This window comes from Symphodus melops (genome assembly GCF_947650265.1).
Source record: "Symphodus melops genome assembly, chromosome: 2".
Taxonomy (NCBI): Eukaryota; Metazoa; Chordata; class Actinopteri; order Labriformes; family Labridae; genus Symphodus; species Symphodus melops.
The window spans coordinates 15,332,348-15,352,430 of record NC_136692.1 but is presented as its reverse complement, the minus strand read 5'-3'; the positions used below and the strand labels follow the sequence as shown (position 1 = coordinate 15,352,430).

The following is a 20,083-nucleotide window of genomic DNA, read 5'->3' as shown; positions in this document are numbered from 1 at the left end:
TTGCTCTTTTCAATACATTGCACTCCAGCTGAGCTTGTCCTGTTGTGCAGTATTAGTCACTATCTACAGGCCACCAAAGTATAATGCAAACTTCTTTTGTGGCCTCAACAAACTGCTGTGTGTATTGATTATGACTGTGTTGTTATAATGGGTGATTTCAACATTCATTGGACAATCCAAGAGATAACAGTGTGAAGGAACTTCTGAACATCTTGGAAAATTTCGAACTTTCCCAGCATGTAACAAATCCAACACATAACAAGGGACACAGTCTGGAATTTATGTTGTGGTAAATGATGTTGCCATCTCTGATCACTATTGTGTTTATTTAAAGCCTCCATCTCATCTTACTGCAGAGGAACTAAAACAGAGCTGATCAGAAAACATTACATTGATAACAACAGATGCACACTCTTCACTGAGGCAGTCACTAACACACCAGCTCTGCACTCAGCCCCAGTCAAAGACCCTCAAGACATTTTCAGCAATAAAGATCCAAATATTATTGATTCTGTTGCCTTAATTAAGGCCAAAGTTGTCTGTGTAAAAACAAAGACCCATTGGAGGAATGGGAGACTTGTAACAACAAAGAAAAAAGATTGCAGACAGGCTGAGCGAGAGTTTGCAAAAAAGTGAACTCCCGGTTCATTATGACATCTTTAAAGAGACGCTCCGCTTGTATAACTTAGAACTATAAAGGGGCCAGACAGTTCTTCTTCTATGAGATGATCTATAAGCACAGCAACAATGCACGGACCTTGTTTACTGTCGTGGATGGACTGACCAACCCCTCAACATCAGTTCCTGCTGAACTGTTATCAGTAAAGGCATGCAATGATTTTGCATCAAGCGTCACCCAAAAAAGACAGTCACTCAGCCTACTTCAAGCAGGCTGACTTTAAGTCCTGTGTTTACATCCATGATTTTGTGTAAATTTACCTCTGCGATGAACTGAATGGTAATTTTAACTTGGTGGATGGGGTGGAACCAGGGGGTGTCTGGGCCCCACATGAAATCTGGTAAAGACACCCCAGATTTTTAATATGGTTATTTGAAATATGAGATTTTTTTTTTCTAAATTATTGTGTATTACTTTATGCTGAAATCAGAAAAATAGAATTTGCATACAGAGGAGTGGAATTTTTTTTCAAAGGTCATATATACATAGGAGATCATGAATCCTGTTTCAGTCAGTGAAGCTGTAGATGTCAGACGGCACTAGTCGGTGCGTCTGGGTCCACTCCTTTAGTGAAACATAACAGTAGAGTTAAATTGTAAGCAGTGCACGCAGCTGGACTAAGAAACTGATATAACTTCAGTGACTTTTGATTTTCTCTTTAGTCCTTTTGCTTTTATATCAATTGTAAGCTAAAGGTGTAAAACAGCTGAAGCAGTTAATTTACAGATACATTAATGTTGAAAAACAATCTGATTTAATTTAATTTTTCCCTGCAAACACTGAAAGTCTGTAATTTAGTCAGAAGACTTAGAAACAGTTGTTCTTTAGTAAATGAAACTTACATTGTCAGTGGTTGAGGTCATAGAGTTAGGAAATTCTGACAACTGTAACACCACTTTGGGCGTTTACATACTTGGCCTACAAAGTTGAATCTGGACCCAGGACATTTGGAGGACATAGTTGATATTACAAATTACTTTTTTCATGTCGATCAAACTCTACAGCACTGTTTAAGGCTGCATGGGTTGTGCAATCATGTAACCTAACTAGGCGAGTTATTGTTTTCTTAAATTTAAGTACAGTTTCAAGGATAAGTAAGTAACTCTGACACCTTGTGTCTAAAATGTGTACTGTAGTTTATATAACATGATCATGTTGCTTTAACAAAAATAATTAGGAACTCTTCTTTTTGTAAAATACTGTGCAACACTTTGTTGGATAATCCAATATACCAATCTTCTTTATTTATAAGTATTGAACTACAGCCATTTCCCTCTTGGAAAATGTCCTTTCATTGATTTTCAGTTTGGTAGTGTGTATTTGTATATTTTGTAGAATACATAGATATCTCTTGTTCCAAAAAACACCTCAAAAGAGAAGCCAATCCAATCTTAAACAAAAGTCAACCAACAGGCAAGATACAACTAACAATAATACTTATCCAAACAAATGAAGAGACTGAGCTTTAAACAATCCCAGTCTGCGCCCTTGCAGCTCTGTACACTCCTCAATAAACTGTTGAAACTTAAAAAAGAATAATGATAATAATAATTATTATAATACCTACTTCAAAACATGTTCTTTCCACAGAAGGATCTTCTTCTTTTTTACTCCCTGCTGAAACCTTGTGGCTGTTTTAAGGACTTGGGTGGGGAACCGGAGGATCGCTGAGTCTGGCCAGTGAGTCTGGCCAGCCAGTTCACTTCCAGAGCACTGCCAATGTGCCCTTGAGCAAGGCACTTAACCCCCCACCAGCTTAGGAGCGCTCGCCTGACATCTCTCCATTAATGCATGTACAGAGGATCCTGTTTGGGCATGTGTATGAAGCATGTTCAATATAACAGTGTAAAACTGAATTTCCCCACTACCAAACTTAAGAGACAATGAAAGGACATTTTACAATAAAGAAACGGCTGTAGTTCAATACAGACAATTGGTTTGTTGGATAATCCAACAAAGGGTTATACAGTATTTTACAAATATTTTATTAAACCTCATCTCCACTCTTTACCAACATATCATTTGACTGTTACTAAAAGCATTTCACATACAGTACCATCTTTTGAGAGGCAATCTAACGTTTGTCTACCAGTTCCCCCTTCCCCTTGCATGGGTAATGTTTTATCAGTCCCCAGTTTCAGGATATTAGATAGTGATTTAACATGATGAAGACAACCGATGAATCAGGGGCTGCTGATGATCTGTTTGATCCAGTCAGTAAGCCTGGTGATGCGGGTGTAGACGCCATAGTAGTCTGGACGTCCGCAGCCTCTGCCCCAACTCACAACACCGGCCAGGAACCAGCGTCCAGACGGCTCCTGGCAAACCAAGGGACCTCCAGAGTCTCCCTGGAAGATGTGAAGTTATATAGGCAGGTAGAACAACAATAGTTCAGAGATATGGGATAAGAAGAGAGATGTGGTTAATTACTGATGACCCCACTATGATATCCCCCAATGGCTAGATGTCTGGCTTTAAGGAAATGTGTAACACAAATTGCTTTTTTTTTTTTGTTATTTAATAAGCTCCACTATTCTAAACCTCACTTTAAACATGTCCATAGGAATGGATAGTTGGGCTGTATATAATGGGGGGAAAAAAACAAAATAGTCTGTCATTTTAAAATAAACAAATCCAATATTTGTCTGCTCTTTCACTACTGTTTTTTGTGAATCAAGCTAAAGTTATTATCTTAATTAGGGTGGTTGCCTGAAAGGCAAACCACACTACTACAATTGTTAATATTATTATTATTCCGCTTATTATATCCTCAAAACGGGCCGCGCTACTCCTCCCACAGCGTTTGCGCCACACACACAAGAAAGGTATCAAAACGACCGGCTCGGCCCCAAAAAGTGTGCTATTACTTTGTGGAAACCCCGGGCACACGGTTTGGACACAAATCAAGTTTAAGTGACAAAAAATTGGCCAAAATTTGCCCCATTCAAAGCAGATGGCAAAATTTGAAATCCTAGAGTGTAACGGCCAAAAACTTCAGTTTTGGAAACATATTTGTAAATCGCCATCCTGAAGTCATTGTTGCTCGCATATATAAACAAAATACATCAAAAGAAAGCTCTGAGTGTCCTCTCACTCATAAAGCCAAAAATAAAAACATAAAATGTTCCAGTCTCCCAGGAGAGACATTTGTTTGACAGTCACGCACCACATACACACACATTGGGCTCTCACTCTAGCGGATGTCCAGAATTTCCCAGTATTCACTCATGTTTTGAAATTGCCACTGTGATCACAGTCTGAATGCTAGATGAAAATACAATACATCAAAACGTGCGCCTATTTGTTATGTCGCTCACAGTCCAAACGGATTGGTGATACCATGTTTAGTTTTCAAGATATTTGAGGTTTTGCGAGCAGTGGTACGCCCATTCAAATACATTGATGGAATGTTCTGGCAGATCAAAGCTGAATGTCAAGTGAGCAGCAGGTGTTCAGAGTTAAGAGTGATGACATCATTGTTTCAGTGTGACAGAGTTCTGTCTCAGCTGTTAGATGGCACCGTTCTTACTGCTGTCCCACACATGCACGCACACACAGACTCTCACGCACACACGGCAACCACCCTCACAATTTCTGCTGGAATTGTCTAGTTACAAACTGCAATTAGAGCCTCATAAATGCATAAACTACTGTTTTTGGCCACTTGAGGGCAATGAAACTCCAAAAAAAAAGAGCTCCAAACCGCATTAACATTTTATAAAGATGCCATGTTTTTGTGTTTACACAGCAAACCCTAGTTAGGGTGGTTGCCTGAAAGGCAAACCACACTACTACAATTGTTAATATTATTAGTGTGAATGCTCAAGCATTCACACTATTGTTATCCAAATCTTTATTATTATTATTATTCTACTTCCGTACGTTTTTTGCTTCGCTTCTACTCTTCAACCGTTTGTGCTACTTTCACCGTTCAACTTTCATACTGTTCTGCTTGTTCTGGACAGGTGTGCTATATCTTTTCACGTTTTTACTACTTTTACTTTTTAAGTTATTTCACTTTTTCCACAAATTTTCACAATTTTTTTCCCCATTGAAATGAATGGGATTTTTTTCCACTGTTTCACCTTCTTCTCAGCCTTATAACTTTTGCTGTGTTCCACGTAGAGACTTAATTTTTACGTTAAAACGTTCACACGTTTTTCCACTACTTTTACTACATTTACATTGTTTTGCTATCTTTTATACTTTTTAAACTATACCTCCAACTGTTTTGTGATGCTTTTTGCTGTCTTCCCCGTTTTTGAATGGGTGTCTATGTGGTGGAATGTTCAGAGCTAGAGTGCGTGACATCATCGTTAGAGTGTGGCAGAGTTGGGAGATGGGTTCAAAATCTCCCGAACAAATTGCTCTAGCGACCACAATTTTCACACCACATGACTAAATTTACCCTCAAAACGTAGGAAAACTTGTCCTCTCGCTCACATTAGGATTTCAGGACAAACGGAGCAACGGTTTGGACACTGTGAGCTTCAAAGCGGCAGGTGGTCCAAAAAACTCTCCATCTGCGATAATGTTAAGATTCTCCGATTCATTTGGAAACAGATCTCTCTTGACCAAGTTTTTACATCGCTGTGGTTCCCACATTTCTTGGATCCCAGACATAAAAATTACATCAACGCGTTCAGCTACCTCTCCTCTTGCTCATAAAATCATCATTCAGCCACCAACTCTTAATTTAACCCCTTAAAATGAGCACTGAATTGGGAGATGTTCCCCCATTTTCCTAGTCGAAGCTGCCAGCTGAATGCAGTTGCTCTTGATTGCACTTACACACACAAACACCCTCCCCTCCACACACGCACACACATGCATTGAACTTTATACTGTAAATGCTTTATTTCATGTTTGGCGGCTGTGGCTCAGTTGGTAGAGTCGTCGCCCTTCAATCAGAAGGTTGAGGGATCGATCCCCAGCTCCTGTGAGCAACATGTCCGATGTGTCCTGTTCTTGTACAGATACTTTCACTTCCTTTTCTCCTTTTACTACTGTTTTTCTGCTATTTCCTCTTCTTCTACTGCTTGTTCTTCTGCTTTTACTTCTTTTTCTGCTTCCACTTCTTTTACTACATGTTCTTATTCTATCACTATTTCTTGTTCTTGTACAGACACTTTTGCTTTCTTATTTTACTTGTTCTACTTTTACGATTCCTACTTTTACTACATTTTCTTTTATCACTATTTCTTGTTCTTGTACAGACACTTTCACTTCCTTTTCTCCTTTTACTACTGTTTTTCTGCTATTTCCTCTTCTTCTACTGCTTGTTCTTCTGCTTTTACTTCTTTTTCTGCTTCCACTTCTTTTACTACATTTTCTTCTATCACTATTTCTTGTTCTTGTACAGATACTTTCACTTTCTTCTACTTCCTTTTCTCCTTTTACTACTGTTTTTCTTCTTCCACTTTTCTTCTGCTATTTCCTCTTCTTCCCCTTTTCTTCTGCTATTTCCTCTTCTTCCACTTTTCTTCTGCTATTTCCTCTTCTTCCACTTTTCTTCTGCTATTTCCTCTTCTTCCACTTTTCTTCTGCTATTTCCTCTTCTTCTACTTGTTCCACTTTTTCTTCATCTTCTGCTAATTTTCCTCTTTTTCTGCTGATTTTTCTTCATTCAGCAGTGTTTCCGCAACATTTCAGCAGGAAGCATTCACACGCATTTTCCGCAGGGAAATGCAAATTTTCTAGTTATTATTCCGCTTATTATATCCTCAAAACGGGCCGCGCTACTCCTCCCACAGCGTTTGCGCCACACACACAAGAAAGGTATCAAAACGACCGGCTCGGCCCCAAAAAGTGTGCTATTACTTTGTGGAAACCCCGGGCACACGGTTTGGACACAAATCAAGTTTAAGTGACAAAAAATTGGCCAAAATTTGCCCCATTCAAAGCAGATGGCAAAATTTGAAATCCTAGAGTGTAACGGCCAAAAACTTCAGTTTTGGAAACATATTTGTAAATCGCCATCCTGAAGTCATTGTTGCTCGCATATATAAACAAAATACATCAAAAGAAAGCTCTGAGTGTCCTCTCACTCATAAAGCAAAAAATAAAAACATAAAATGTTCCAGTCTCCCAGGAGAGACATTTGTTTGACAGTCACGCACCACATACACACACATTGGGCTCTCACTCTAGCGGATGTCCAGAATTTCCCAGTATTCACTCATGTTTTGAAATTGCCACTGTGATCACAGTCTGAATGCTAGATGAAAATACAATACATCAAAACGTGCGCCTATTTGTTATGTCGCTCACAGTCCAAACGGATTGGTGATACCATGTTTAATTTTCAAGATATTTGAGGTTTTGCGAGCAGTGGTACGCCCATTCAAATACATTGATGGAATGTTCTGGCAGATCAAAGCTGAATGTCAAGTGAGCAGCAGGTGTTCAGAGTTAAGAGTGATGACATCATTGTTTCAGTGTGACAGAGTTCTGTCTCAGCTGTTAGATGGCACCATTCTTACTGCTGTCCCACACATGCACGCACACACAGACTCTCACGCACACACGGCAACCACCCTCACAATTTCTGCTGGAATTGTCTAGTTGGCCTTAGTATTTCTGTTCAAACCTGTCCATAATACATCTCCAGTGATCACTTGAGTTCCCACTAACCCACTTTATAGATGTAAAATAACACTCAGCCCACATAAATGTCATTATGAAAACAGAAAACTGAAGCAGTAAAATACCTGACAGAAATTTTACATACTGCAATGTTACTCCACAGTTGTGTGGTTTGACAGTAAAAAGTACGACCTACATTGCAGACTGAAGTCTCTTTTAGTGTGACAAACATTGTGTGACATTCACTCACCTCCTATATGAAACTTGTGTACTGTCACATTCATGAAAATGGTTTAACTTCTTTAATTTGTGTTCCAGGGGATTATTATTGAATATTATTGAGAAGTAAATACATTGTCCTTTAATTAAACACTATGGGACACAATGTCCTTCTTTAAAGCTCACCCTAACACATACACTTTGTTATGACTTGCTTAGAATGACCTAATTGTCATTGTACAGAGAGCACAGTCTACCGAAGTTAAATTCCTTGTGTGTTAAACGTACCTGGCCAATAAAGCTAATTCTGCCGTGGGGTGTGCTGCACATGTGGCCTATATTAAATTATCATTATCATATTATCTTTACTTGTCTTGGTGTGTTCACACCTGAACTTGAAGCTGTCTATTTGTGTAGATCGCTCATGAAACCTTTTAATGCCCGGTGTCAGCATGATCTTAGAACTTCCTGAGATTCAATGACAACTGTGGAAATAAGGAAAAACCTATTTCACCTTTTATTGATTTGTTGTTTTCACCCTTTGCTGATGTGAAAATATTTTATTCCACCCTTGAAAATAAAACTAATATTTTCGTATGTAGTATTTACTGCATTTTTTTTTTTTTTTTTGTACCTGACAAGCATCTTTCTCTCCTGTGCGGTAACCAGCACAAAGCATTCTGGGGGTGACCAGGTGACCATAGGATCGAACACAGGCTTCCTCACTGACCAGGCGAACATCCACCTTCTGAAGCACAACACTGGCACTGCCTGAAGAGTAGATTTTAAAAAAAGTGAAAAATGCATCCTTTTTTTCCTTGTGTGATGAGAGGCAATGTGCCATGTTTATGTTCAAGATCAAGACAAGACTCACACATTAAATAGTGAAATAGTTGAAAATACTTTTTTGGTCTCCAGAGAAACTGAACCTGAAGTTCTAACTGTGCAGTTTTCATTACACGCGGAAATGTAGTCTTGTAACCATACACTACAAAATTCCGTTTGAAAGTTACAAAGCCACATAAATGTTGTCAATTTCTTTTTTTAAAGATTTGTTTTTGGCTTTTATGCCTTCATTATGGAGGGAGGACAGCGGATAGAGTCGGAAATCGGGGAGAGAGAGTGGGGAGAGACTTGCGGGAGATGGGCCACAGGCCGGACGCGAACCCAGGCCGCCCGCGCGTGAGGACTGAGCCTCAATACATGGGGTCGCGCGCACTGCCGCTGCGCCACCGGCGACCCCAATGTTGTCAATGTCAGTGAAAACCACTTGCCTTCCGACTCCTTCTCAGAATGCTTGAGCGAATTCTTGTTTAGAAACCACAACTAACACTCTATCAACCAAAACGGTGTCAGTCGTCCTGCATTCTAAGAAGTTTGGTTTCAGTTTAATCTGCTTTCTTAACAACATAGAAAACTAAAGATTGTCCATGGAGACTTCCTTCAACATGCTGTGAGTGCCACAAAATATTTGTTTTATTTCAGAGTTGCACAAATCTCTTTAAATGAAAACATTTCATTATGCTACATGAAATATAAGCCTGAGGAAAACTGTTTATTGCTAATCTGGTAAAAGATTAACCTTTAGAACAGAACCACAATTTCAAAAAGCACTTAAAATATAAACCTGTCATTTTTTACATATGAATCTCTGAGTGGGAGGCTAACGCTGTCAAACAGGAAGGAGGCAGGGCACGTCTTAAAATAGATGATGCTGAAATGGATGACAGAGTTTGATGTTATGATGATGTGTGTCATTGAATGCATTCCCAGAATCCACTGATGAGTGGTAAGAACATACTCACAAGCATAGAAGAGGATGCAGCAGCATCATTACTTGCACATTGGATCCCAAAAGTCACTCACCAGTTGATCACATGTAATATGAATGTCTTCCCACTTGCCCACTCACTGAATGTTCATTTCTGAGTATTTCCTGCTGTGTCAGTTACACATAAACTTCCCCTCACACTTCAAATGGAAACTTTATCGTAGGCGAGACGGAAAAATTCTGCTCAATTTGTACAATTTGATATATGGGAGGCAGCATTATCTACGCTTCAGCACTGCTAACTGTTGTTTTTTTTTTTTTTTAGTTGCGTTCTGCTTTTTAGTTCTGTTTCCCTGGGGACCACTGTGATGTGCAGTGTGGGTTCTCGAGATAACATACATTTGTTTGTGACATGTGGAGTTGGAAATGAACTAACAAAGAGTGAGAATAACAACTCCATACTAGTGTTTCTGAGTCGAATATCGAGAAGCTTTTTGGTAAAGAGTAAGGGTTCAGGGAGTCTTGCGTCATACCAGCACCAAGGACAACACCAAGCGATCAGCCACTACACACTGATAAAATCCACCTGTAAACTTAAAGGGATCCCATTTTATATACTAAGCTTTAAGCAATTTACTATTAAATTGCTTCTCTTCCCTCTTTCCTTTCTCACCTCCTTCACGCAGAGACCCCCAGCCAGTGACCCAGCAGAGCAGGTCTGGCTCCAGCTGATGGGTTGATGGAGGCAAGCAAGCAGGTCGCGCATATACTGCCACCCGGTCCAGCTTCAGCAGGGCCAGATCGAAGTCATGGGACTCGTCATCGTAGTATTGGTGAAGATGGATCCTCTGAACTCGAGCCACCTCTTCAGTGGGACTGCTGCGGTCGAGCAGCAGTTTACCCAGGTAGACCGTCCACATTGACGGTGAGTAGAGACTGCTCGAGGAGGAGGAGGAAAACAGTTAGCAGGTGCAACAGCAACTAAGTGAGCATTTTGTTGCTACAATGACATTTTTAATAATTTTGATATCATTTGTCTTTACAATTGTAAGTTTAGTTATTTATTGTTAAGAGATGCTTAACTGTCTTAAAATACCCCAGTCTTTGGAAATAACTAATGAATGAACGTTTCTTCTTTTTTCAAGGCACATCATTTATATGAAATAAATCACTATACTGAAGTGCTCCATCATATAACATGAGTAAACACCTGTATTGTAGAATAAGAGAAAATGGCTACGTTTGTTTACTCTTAACTTAAACTGTTTCTGTTTTGAGAACATTTTCACAGCTCAATCACCTCACCACTTCCTCTCCTCCCACCTCTTCCTGCACTCACCTGTCATCATAAAAACAGTGAGCTGCAGACACCACCCACTGACTGGAAATTAGAGCGCCCCCACAGATGTGGCTACCTCGAACCTGTAGGCTGACCTGCCACGGCCACTCCCCCTCTGAGGCGTTGGTACCCCCAATGATTCGGCTGGAGAACTGCCTCAGACCACAGTCTGAATACAAGAAAACAGTAGTATTACAAAGCCTGGATGTAAAAAAAGAGCTTTCTATTTACACTTGAAATAGAACAAAGTTTTATTGAAGAATTTAAACAACATTCATCTGACTGATCAAGAAGAACATTTACGAAGAGTAATCAAACTCAGTATCTTTTTCCGTTCTTTTTTTTTTTGCTTAACTTAAGGAGCTTAAGTGTGTGTCCACTTGCAAAACAGGTCAAATGCAATAAAAATGGAAGCAATATAAAAAATAAATAAATACCACATTGTTTCTCATCTGACGCGTCAGGGCAGTCTGTGACAAAGTCACACTTTGGGTTAGGCTTCTTCAAACATGTTCCATCATCACAAACATAGGTCATATCTGTACATTGCACACCTAGATAGACACACACACACACACACACACACACACACACACACACAAATAGACACACACATATATATTGAATTTATTTTTTTTAAAGCCCCTGCAAAATACGTTTCATGACTGAGGCTTGGTTAAATTATTTGTTGATTCTTTTGAACAGGACGATTTCTTGAGAATAGAAGATTCTTTAGGTTAATATATTACTCAATAATGATATTTAAATAATGTAAAGGGGCTGGGTTTTTTGTAAGAGGCAGTCTGGTATCGTGCGGGTGTGTGTCTGATTCTGTATATGATATGATTTGAGTGTGTTACCATCTGTACAGTTCATCTCATCTGTTGCTTCAGGGCAGTCTGGGTGTTGGTCACACAACTTGTAGTAATCAACACACTGACTGTCCTCTGGGCACTGGAACTGTCCCGCACACACTGGAACATACACAGACAGACGTAAGGTATTGAATGTCATCATTTAATAAAGAGCAGAGTCATCAATGTCTGAATGCACTGAGCATGGTGGTGATAACCATTTTTTAAAACTCTTTAAGCACATCTGATTCTTTTCTGTTTCCATGGATCCAACAAAATGTACAACAAGGAATGAATGAAGATAACTAAATACCACAGTTCCTTTCATCAAGGCCATTTGGACAGTCTTTGATTCCATCACAGGCAGGAACACACAGGCCATTCACAGTGCACAGAAACTGGCCTGGACAAGCTATAAAACACAAACAAAACCCTGTTCTTCAACAATCTAGTGTTAAACATGAATCAGTAGTGAGTTTGTTGTCTGACTCTCCTGCTTCCAATACTTACGATCTGACAGGTTGAAGACACTGTAGTGCAGCTGAAGGCCCGGCCCAGTGAGTGATACCTCTGATGTCATCACAACAGTGGCTATCGGAGAGAGCAGGAAGAGACGTTCACTGTATGACTGCAGGCTCCTGACACCACAATGCCTGAAAGAAGGACAAGGATGCTGAAAATCAATCTTTAAGAGGTATCGTGAAAAATATGGTGTAGGAGACGATCCTATCCTTATCCTTACTAAAACTGTAAAAAATGCCTTACACAGAAGATTACATGGTCACAAAACAGGAAGTGAATGTGAATGTGAATTTTCTATTGCCAAGTACATTTACATAAACAAGGAACTTGCCTTCGTGTATTGGTGCTAAAACACAGTTAACAGGGGAAATAAGACATATAGCAAGCACTTAAATATAATATAAGAAGATGCTGCCTCCAGTTGTTCAATTAAAAAAAAAGTCTTCATAGATATTTACTGTATCTGCATACTTTCATCCATTTGTTCTGTTTATTTAAAACCACTGAAACTGAGTGAGTCTGCACGTCATAGCCTGTTTGGAAAATTTTAAAATACACAGATGCTTCCTGTCAGACATCAAACCACACACAGGTGTAAGTTAACAATAGATATAACCTAAATGTAAGGGTAAGATGAAACTTTTCTGATCCGTATGCATTACTTGTAACAGGTGTATTCTGTCTCTAAATTAAAACTGTATTTATTTATTGCTGCCATCTGTGTTTGGTTTGGTTTTGTTTTGGTGCAAATTTTTCACTTCCTCTCTATCTGACATTTGCACAACCTACTCCTAAAAATAGTTTAACATGTCCATTTAATTATATATTTAAGAACAAAATGACATGGAATTAAACACATTTACTCAAACCTGATTTATAGTATGTCAACCTGCTTGTTAGTCTTGTTGTCCTTACCTGAAGACATTACTGGCAAACTCTCTACCTGGACTGACTGTAGCACAGCTTACCTGCGGTTCTGGATAATCCACTGACCCTGTGTGCAGACCTGGTTGTAGACGGCTCTGCTCAGATCATAGCCTTCAAATTCTAAAGACAAACCCAACCCCAAACTGGGCATCTGCAATCACATAGATTTTGATAAACAACTAGATACATTGCAGGACATTTACACAACAACACATTTTCTTGGGTTTAACACTCAAGAAATTTCTTTGATAATTTCCTTCAGGCTTTTAATCCTCCAAGTCTTAAAATATAGGGGATCTGACAAAAAGTTATCTTATAACAGCTTCTCAATCACTCAACAACTAAACAGTAAAAATGAAACAGTAGAAATAAAATAAGTGCTTAGAGTATTATCAATCAGACAGGAAAATCTGGAGGGACTTTGTGTTATATTTCACTGTAAAATTAAGCTACCATTCGAAAACAGCTAGCGTGAGCATTTAACTAACATTTAACAACGAACATTATAGTTTAACAGTGTTACAGGATACATAAGGAACAGTGTGAAATATATCAAAAAGGTTCCCTTACCACACCAATGAAGTGTTTGAAAAATATAAGCTGTAACCTATGTTTGCTATAAGGTTATCAGGTATGTTGTTTTTACTTTAAAAAATGGCGTAATGTCCTTCAAGATGTTTTTATCTGTTGTCTCTTGAGTAACTCAGGGATGGAAAGAGGTTAAAATTAACAAAGAAGATTCTGTACGTCTATGACCTGTAACGTTAACATTATTACATCTTCAAACCCATTTGGAGAAGGAGTGTCTTACAATGAAGTTCCAGGTACAGTTAATGTCAGGGGGGTAGTAGCTCGGAAAAAAAGGTGTCCTTAGGGTTCCCTGGACACCTGATACTGACTTCAGCTCTACAGTGGAGTTACAATCTGAGAAAGAGAAATGTAGAGAAGAGAGTAAAACAAATTCAGACAAACACACTCGACTTAAAGGAGTTATTAAGTTAAACTAGAAAACCAGCGATGAAACTGAGACGCTTAAATATGATCTTTAATAATAAGGGGTTAAGCGCTTAACAGATTTCAACCCAATATTAAAACAACAGAGCAGGTTGCTATTGATTGATTGCAGTTGTTGTGTTGCAACAAAGATTGCATTTATATTCTAAAGTATGATATATTATTAGAAGTCTCAAAAAGATCTACCTGACCTGGGAAAGTATTATTTTTGTGCCTGTACTAGGTGTATGGTGTTACACTTGTAAATAAAGAAACCTATCACCATAAGCCAAAATGTATATCTTGTCAGGCCTCGTGTACGGGCAGTAGAAGATCAAGATTTTAGTGGGTTTTTTCTCTCTGCTGGCTAGTGGAGTGGCTATTCATAATTTGGAATAGTTGGAGTAAAAGAGTGTTAATGCTTTCATGATGTCTTACCCTGGTGGTCCCAGGCTTGTGCAGACAGTGAGAAGGGGTCCTTGTAGTTGTACAGACCCTGTTTCCAAACCACAGTTAACCATTCGCCTGAAGACAGGACGCCTACTACACGCTCATGTCTGCTGCAGCCATACACACTAGGACAAAGGGTTAAAAGAATAAATATTTAATATCATACAAATAAACTTACAGTTTTAAGGAGGCGTAAAGTCTGCATAAATGTGTCTAACTTTTAATGAAAAAAACTCACGAAGTGATGAGATGAGTATCGATGGGGGTCAGGGAGTTGTACACCACCAGCCTGTCCCGGCACTCCGGCAGCAGCCACTCTATGTGTAGCTCCAGCTGGAAGCCAGGGGCAGCCTGGAGGTGCCACAGGCAAGAGGAAAGTTGTGTGTTGGGGCCACGGAGAGCCACAGGACTACTAGAAACCACCTTGTGGTAGCGATAACAGTCTTGAGGAAAGGGTGGGACAAAGTTAGCATTGTATCAACATAATTAGCAAATATTCGATAAAAAGCATGTCTTTAGCAATTTCTTATCTTTTAATTAAAAAATCACGACAATGCTGCAAATTAAACCACATAATTAATAGCTTTTTCATAAGAAATTGAAAACTGGATGGATGAAATGGAAAACACAAAAATAATGTGTGATACCAAATGAAGCTTTTAAAAGATCAATAACTCTGGAGTCGGTTTCTGTAGAGAGCAAAACAAAAAAACGAGAAAAAAAAGAAAATAATTGAAACACTTTTCAGATGCTCGTTTATTTCCAAACATTTCATTTCTTTGTAACACCAACACACTGCTCTCACCACTGACAGACAGTGAAGGAAGGTAGAGGAGGTATCCATCACATCTGGCTGTGTCCTCCTCCTTTGACCCTCTGTACCACTTCAAGCCCGTCTCTAGGCTATTGGTGACCATTCCCAGTGTGATCCTCTCAACATGGCTGCCTGGCACTGACATTATTATCCAGAAGTGAACCACAACACTCCCGTCCCTGAAGAAAACAGTCAAAACAAAACCTGCAAAGTGGATGCAAATTTGATGTACCAACAACCTCACCCGCAATGCGATGTCACCACACAACAAAGTCATTTTTACTGATGCTATGTTGCTATTTAAAGTCAAGATTATATTACTTTTTTTGTATTAGAGAGAGAAAAATGTGTAGACCTGCGGGCACTGGGAGGAATGAACACTGCAAGTATGTTTTGTTCATATGACAGCAATATCTTGGCTACTGCCATTATATGATGCTTTTATTATATACCCTCTTTGCATGCTGTTATCAAGCGGTTAGGAATAAATCCAAGTTGAAGAATGTAAGCCTGAATACAAGTCATGAGGCCTTGAGCCCACAAAAAATGCAATTAAAAGTACCTTATGGATCAAATATGTATTCTACTTTCTTATCTAGTTAGCCAATGGCCTGTGCTAGCTAGTAGCAGACTGGTTAGAGTGGGTTAGATGATGTCCCGTATAATAAAAAGGGCTGCAATGTGTCTGCATGTATGCATTAGTGTATGTTTGTGTTGGTCAGCTCACCACTGCAAACTCCAATGTGCAGACGAGCATGAGAATGAAATTGTGTAGGTACACCATAAAGTAGCAAAATCTCAGACCCTGTTTTATTTTATTTTTTTCTCAAAATGACTCGACTAGTTTGGCGCAAACACTGAACCAACCATGCGGTGGTGATCTTCAAGATTGACTTGTTAAACAAAAAAAAAACCCTCTCGCTGCAGTGCGTTAATTTAAGCCACTGCAGTATTATGGCATACTATGGAAGTGATTGTCATTTTAAACACTGGTTAAAAGCTATTTTACAAGTTAAACTCAGCTTACCCAAAGGCAAACACAGTTGTGTAGTTGAAGTATCGAGAAAGAGTCGAGGCCTTCATTATCTTCTCTACCTAAAAAATAAGGAAAACATCATGTGCTTAAAAGTGACAATGTATGCAAGTAGCTGTAGGCTTAATCCAGAATGTCCATCACCTCTAATGTTTTACCTTCTTGATGCTAATTGAGAATTGTTTCGCTTTTTATTACTTATACTGTGCTGTATCAAAAACATTATCCAAATTTACATCATGCTTCAGCCTCTGGGGTTGAACAAGATGAAGCTACAATATTTCAGGTGCTGACATATTGCAAGTTTGCAACCAGAATCCGTGCATACAGTAGGCCTGTAGGGATCGTCTGGAAAGGCTGCAGTAATGATGTCACTAAAGGAAGCACACATTGAACTTACTGAGAGAACAGTATAGATCCCTCAGGTGCATACAGTCGAAAGAGGAACAGATTCTTGTATAACTTTGTGGCAGAAACCATTTCTGCATTGTTCTTTTAACGCCATATCATACCACAAGAACACAATACTACTGGTCTTTTTTTCTTGGCCAGTTCATCTAATTGCATTTTAGACCATAGACATATGAAGAAAAAAAAGAATTTTAGATCCAAAGGAACATGAACAAAGTTTTTCAACATCACATCAGTATCAGATGAAATCTTTGACTGCACTCACCATTTTCTGTACTGCCTTGGCCTCTTTCTTAAACGTAGGGCTATTGTGTAATGACAAATCAGCAGAGAAGTTTCTGTTGAGGATGGACAGGTGGGCCGTGTACTGCTTCTGGACCCGAGGCTCTAAAACCCAAACCCTGTATTCTGTTGCAGAGAAGGTGTGATGACAAGACACAGAATAAATGACCAAGTATAAAGGGGACTAAAGCTGTGTTAGCAGTAATGGGACCTAGCAGAACAGTGTTTTGGGCTGAAAGCTGACGTCAGCATGCTTATACTTTCCTAGTGCAAGAGATAATTGTTCTTACACAGACAAGGTTGGGTTTTATTTTAAGGTCCCACATTATGGATCAGTGACATCATGGGTTTGTGATGTCATCAACCCATTTTCAACGAGGGGCGCTATAGGGACCAAGCATTTCATGAGGGTGTGGGGTGTAAAAGAGGAGAAGCCGTGTTAAGGTGGACTTTGAATTTTTGCAAATGGATGTGCAGAATAAACATTCACAAGACACCTGTAAAACACACTAAAGAGCATATAAAACCAGAAAAAGCATAATATGGGACCTGGGAGTGAATGTACTGTATATTAACTTAGGTTAGGGAGCAAGACCCCACCTCCACTTACTTGACAAGCCTACTTATACACTGTTTGTCTCAGTTCTTCGACGACCCACCCTCCCTTCCCTTCTTCTCATCCATTCCACCTCCTTCGTCATCCCTCTTTCTCGTTTGTGTAATACTAGGTACAGTCTGGGGCTGTGATCAGCTCTGGGAGAACTACGCCTTAGATTGTTCCCCCACTCAGAGTCTCACTCTGCCCTGTAGTCAGTTCATCCTTCCAGACCAGCTGACAACATCCTCCTCCATCATAATAGCATACATTCATTTGTCTCATCAGTCATTAAATACCTTAAACATCTATGGTTGTGGTGTGGTCCTTGCTAGTGAAGTAGCAGATCATGTACCACAGTGAGCTCTGTGTGTGTGTGTGTGTGTGTGTGTTAATGTGAATCTAGTGGTTTTTACACATTGTGTCTCTCACATATTGGCAACCTTGTTAACATATAGGTTGCGGTTGGATCAATGAAAAATTACGAAGGCCTTTTTATTGCACAGTTTTGCTACCATATATAGCAGAATAGAAATGTAAAAAGGGCTTCTAGATTTATTCTATGGGAACCATCATTATCTTACCCAGATTTAATTTGATCTTTATATTTTCTTGCTATTTCTTGTTTAGAAGTTTAGAATGTCTGTTTGCTTACTTGAGAAAAAATCAGGGGAGCACTAAGGTCTGGAGGAACATGAATAGCTGTATACATAAGTTGTTGTCCTATGCTCTGTTTTATATGTAATGTACAGTGTCTTTGAGTCCCTGAAAAGCACCAAGTAAATCAAATGCCTTATTCTTACTGCGTATCACAAGTTTGACTAAAAATGTATCAATACAAAAATGAGAAATCTCTCTACCTAGGAAGTACCAGGTTAGTATGGCTCCTGCTACTATGAGGATGATGAGGAGAAAGGCCAGGAGACACTTGCAGCACAGAGTCCTCTGGGATTGTGGAGCCACAGATATTACCCCTTCTCCAACCTTTATAGAAGAAACATTTCCTTGACTCTTTGGGATGAAACATAAAATCCAGTCAGAATTCCTTGCAAGCACAATTCAAATGAGGACACAAGAGGCACATTACAGTCCCAATTAACATTAGCCACAAAGTTGTTATGTGTGTTGTTAGTTTCTCTATCCTAACACAATACTCTGAACAGCATATTTTACTTCATATTGTTTTAAAGAATCAATCGCTTTCAACTTAGTCACTTAATCATAAATAGCTTTGATGAATGAGGAACCATCCAAGTTTAATATTTGCAAAAACATACACGTTTGAGAGATTTAAGAACCCAATTACCTACACTGATCATGAAGGTGTATTTATGCTGTAATACTACACAGGGTAAATTAGTTTTTCACATTTCTTTGTATCTTCCAAGCAACCTCAGAGATGAAAATCAGAATATCCTCATGAAATATTTTTTTTCTGTGAATGAATGTTTCATTGATGAGTTAAATTTTTTAACTTTTTAATCTTTGACACAAACTAATCTTTGGCACCACAACATTATGTTGGTAAATGTGCAAATTAATTTTAATCAAATTTTTTTCCTGAAAAGTACATTTGGAAAGCACAACACCATCATGAATTGGTAATAAGTTTACTGAAAATAGACGAAAGACCTACAAGTTTGTTGTGCATATTGAAAGATGAAGTATTCAACACATTACAGTGCTTAAAAGTTGGTAGATACATTTCAAATTTCAAAACCTGGAAATGAAATGTAACCTCTGATCTACAGAGGTCTGTTGAACCTATTTTGTTCAAACTCCACATAACCAGAGTTTCTCATTTTCAAAATGTTATCTTCAGCCACAGCAGGTCATCACTTTAAGACATGTATTTTGTTTCAAAAAGTCTCCTTTGGAGCTCATAAATGCTTTTTCGGCTCCCCAAGACCTGTATAGACTTTCATGTGTTGTTGGAGTTTCCCTTCCACAGCTCTTATGGTGTAAAGTTCATGGTGAATCATTCAAAGGAAATACGGCTCAACCACTGAGAAACATAATAGGAAGTGGTTAAAAAGTGAAGAAAAAATACAAGCCATGCTCTTTCAGCTTCACCATAACACCTCCAACTAAGGTTGGAAAAGACTATGCTCTTTCAGTCTGTGATAGTGTTTTCATCTTGTGCAGATTTAAGATCAAACATCACATCCATCACAAGAGTCTCTGTGCCTATAATTGAAAATAAACCACATATGCAGAATTCTACCAAAAGCTATTTTGCTCTTAAATACCTACATGCTAAACATGCATTCATCAAGCTATTTAATATTAGAAATACTGACCCTATCATTTGGAGAAGCAGGAATGACCCCCTGGTCACATGAAATAGATTTCTTAGAGCCTTGCCCAAGCGCCATCTCCTCATTCTACTTCCATCGTTGCTTTAGAAATCATTTCACTCTGTTGTTTTGGATTTCTGGATTTTACAATTCAGCAGCTTTCGTTGAGAGAGAAAACAGAACTAGACAAGTTTCTCTGACAGACAGAGATCAGGTCCTTCTGTTTGTTAGTCCAAAGGTAAAAAAAAATAAAAAAAAAAAAAAAAAAAAATCAATAATATCCAAAGCTGGTTTTGTATCTGCACAATGATT

General features: G+C 38.9%; 1 protein-coding gene across 1 annotated transcript; it reads right to left on the bottom strand.

Annotated features, from left to right (window-relative positions):
• Positions 1 to 2,640: 2,640 nt before the first annotated feature.
• tmprss6 (transmembrane serine protease 6) lies at positions 2,641 to 19,849 on the bottom strand (the record flags this gene model as incomplete). Its single annotated transcript, XM_079337402.1, has 18 exons — positions 2,641 to 3,027; positions 8,118 to 8,254; positions 9,928 to 10,190; positions 10,594 to 10,762; positions 11,031 to 11,147; positions 11,454 to 11,567; positions 11,761 to 11,859; positions 11,958 to 12,100; positions 12,938 to 13,047; positions 13,708 to 13,820; positions 14,328 to 14,464; positions 14,578 to 14,782; positions 14,987 to 15,028; positions 15,145 to 15,332; positions 16,181 to 16,248; positions 16,863 to 17,005; positions 18,335 to 18,485; positions 19,775 to 19,849. 18 exons carry the CDS (start codon positions 19,847 to 19,849, stop codon positions 2,863 to 2,865), a joined length of 2,439 nt encoding a protein of 812 aa, XP_079193528.1. The 3' UTR covers positions 2,641 to 2,862.
• Between the last annotated feature and the right edge of the window lie 234 nt (positions 19,850 to 20,083).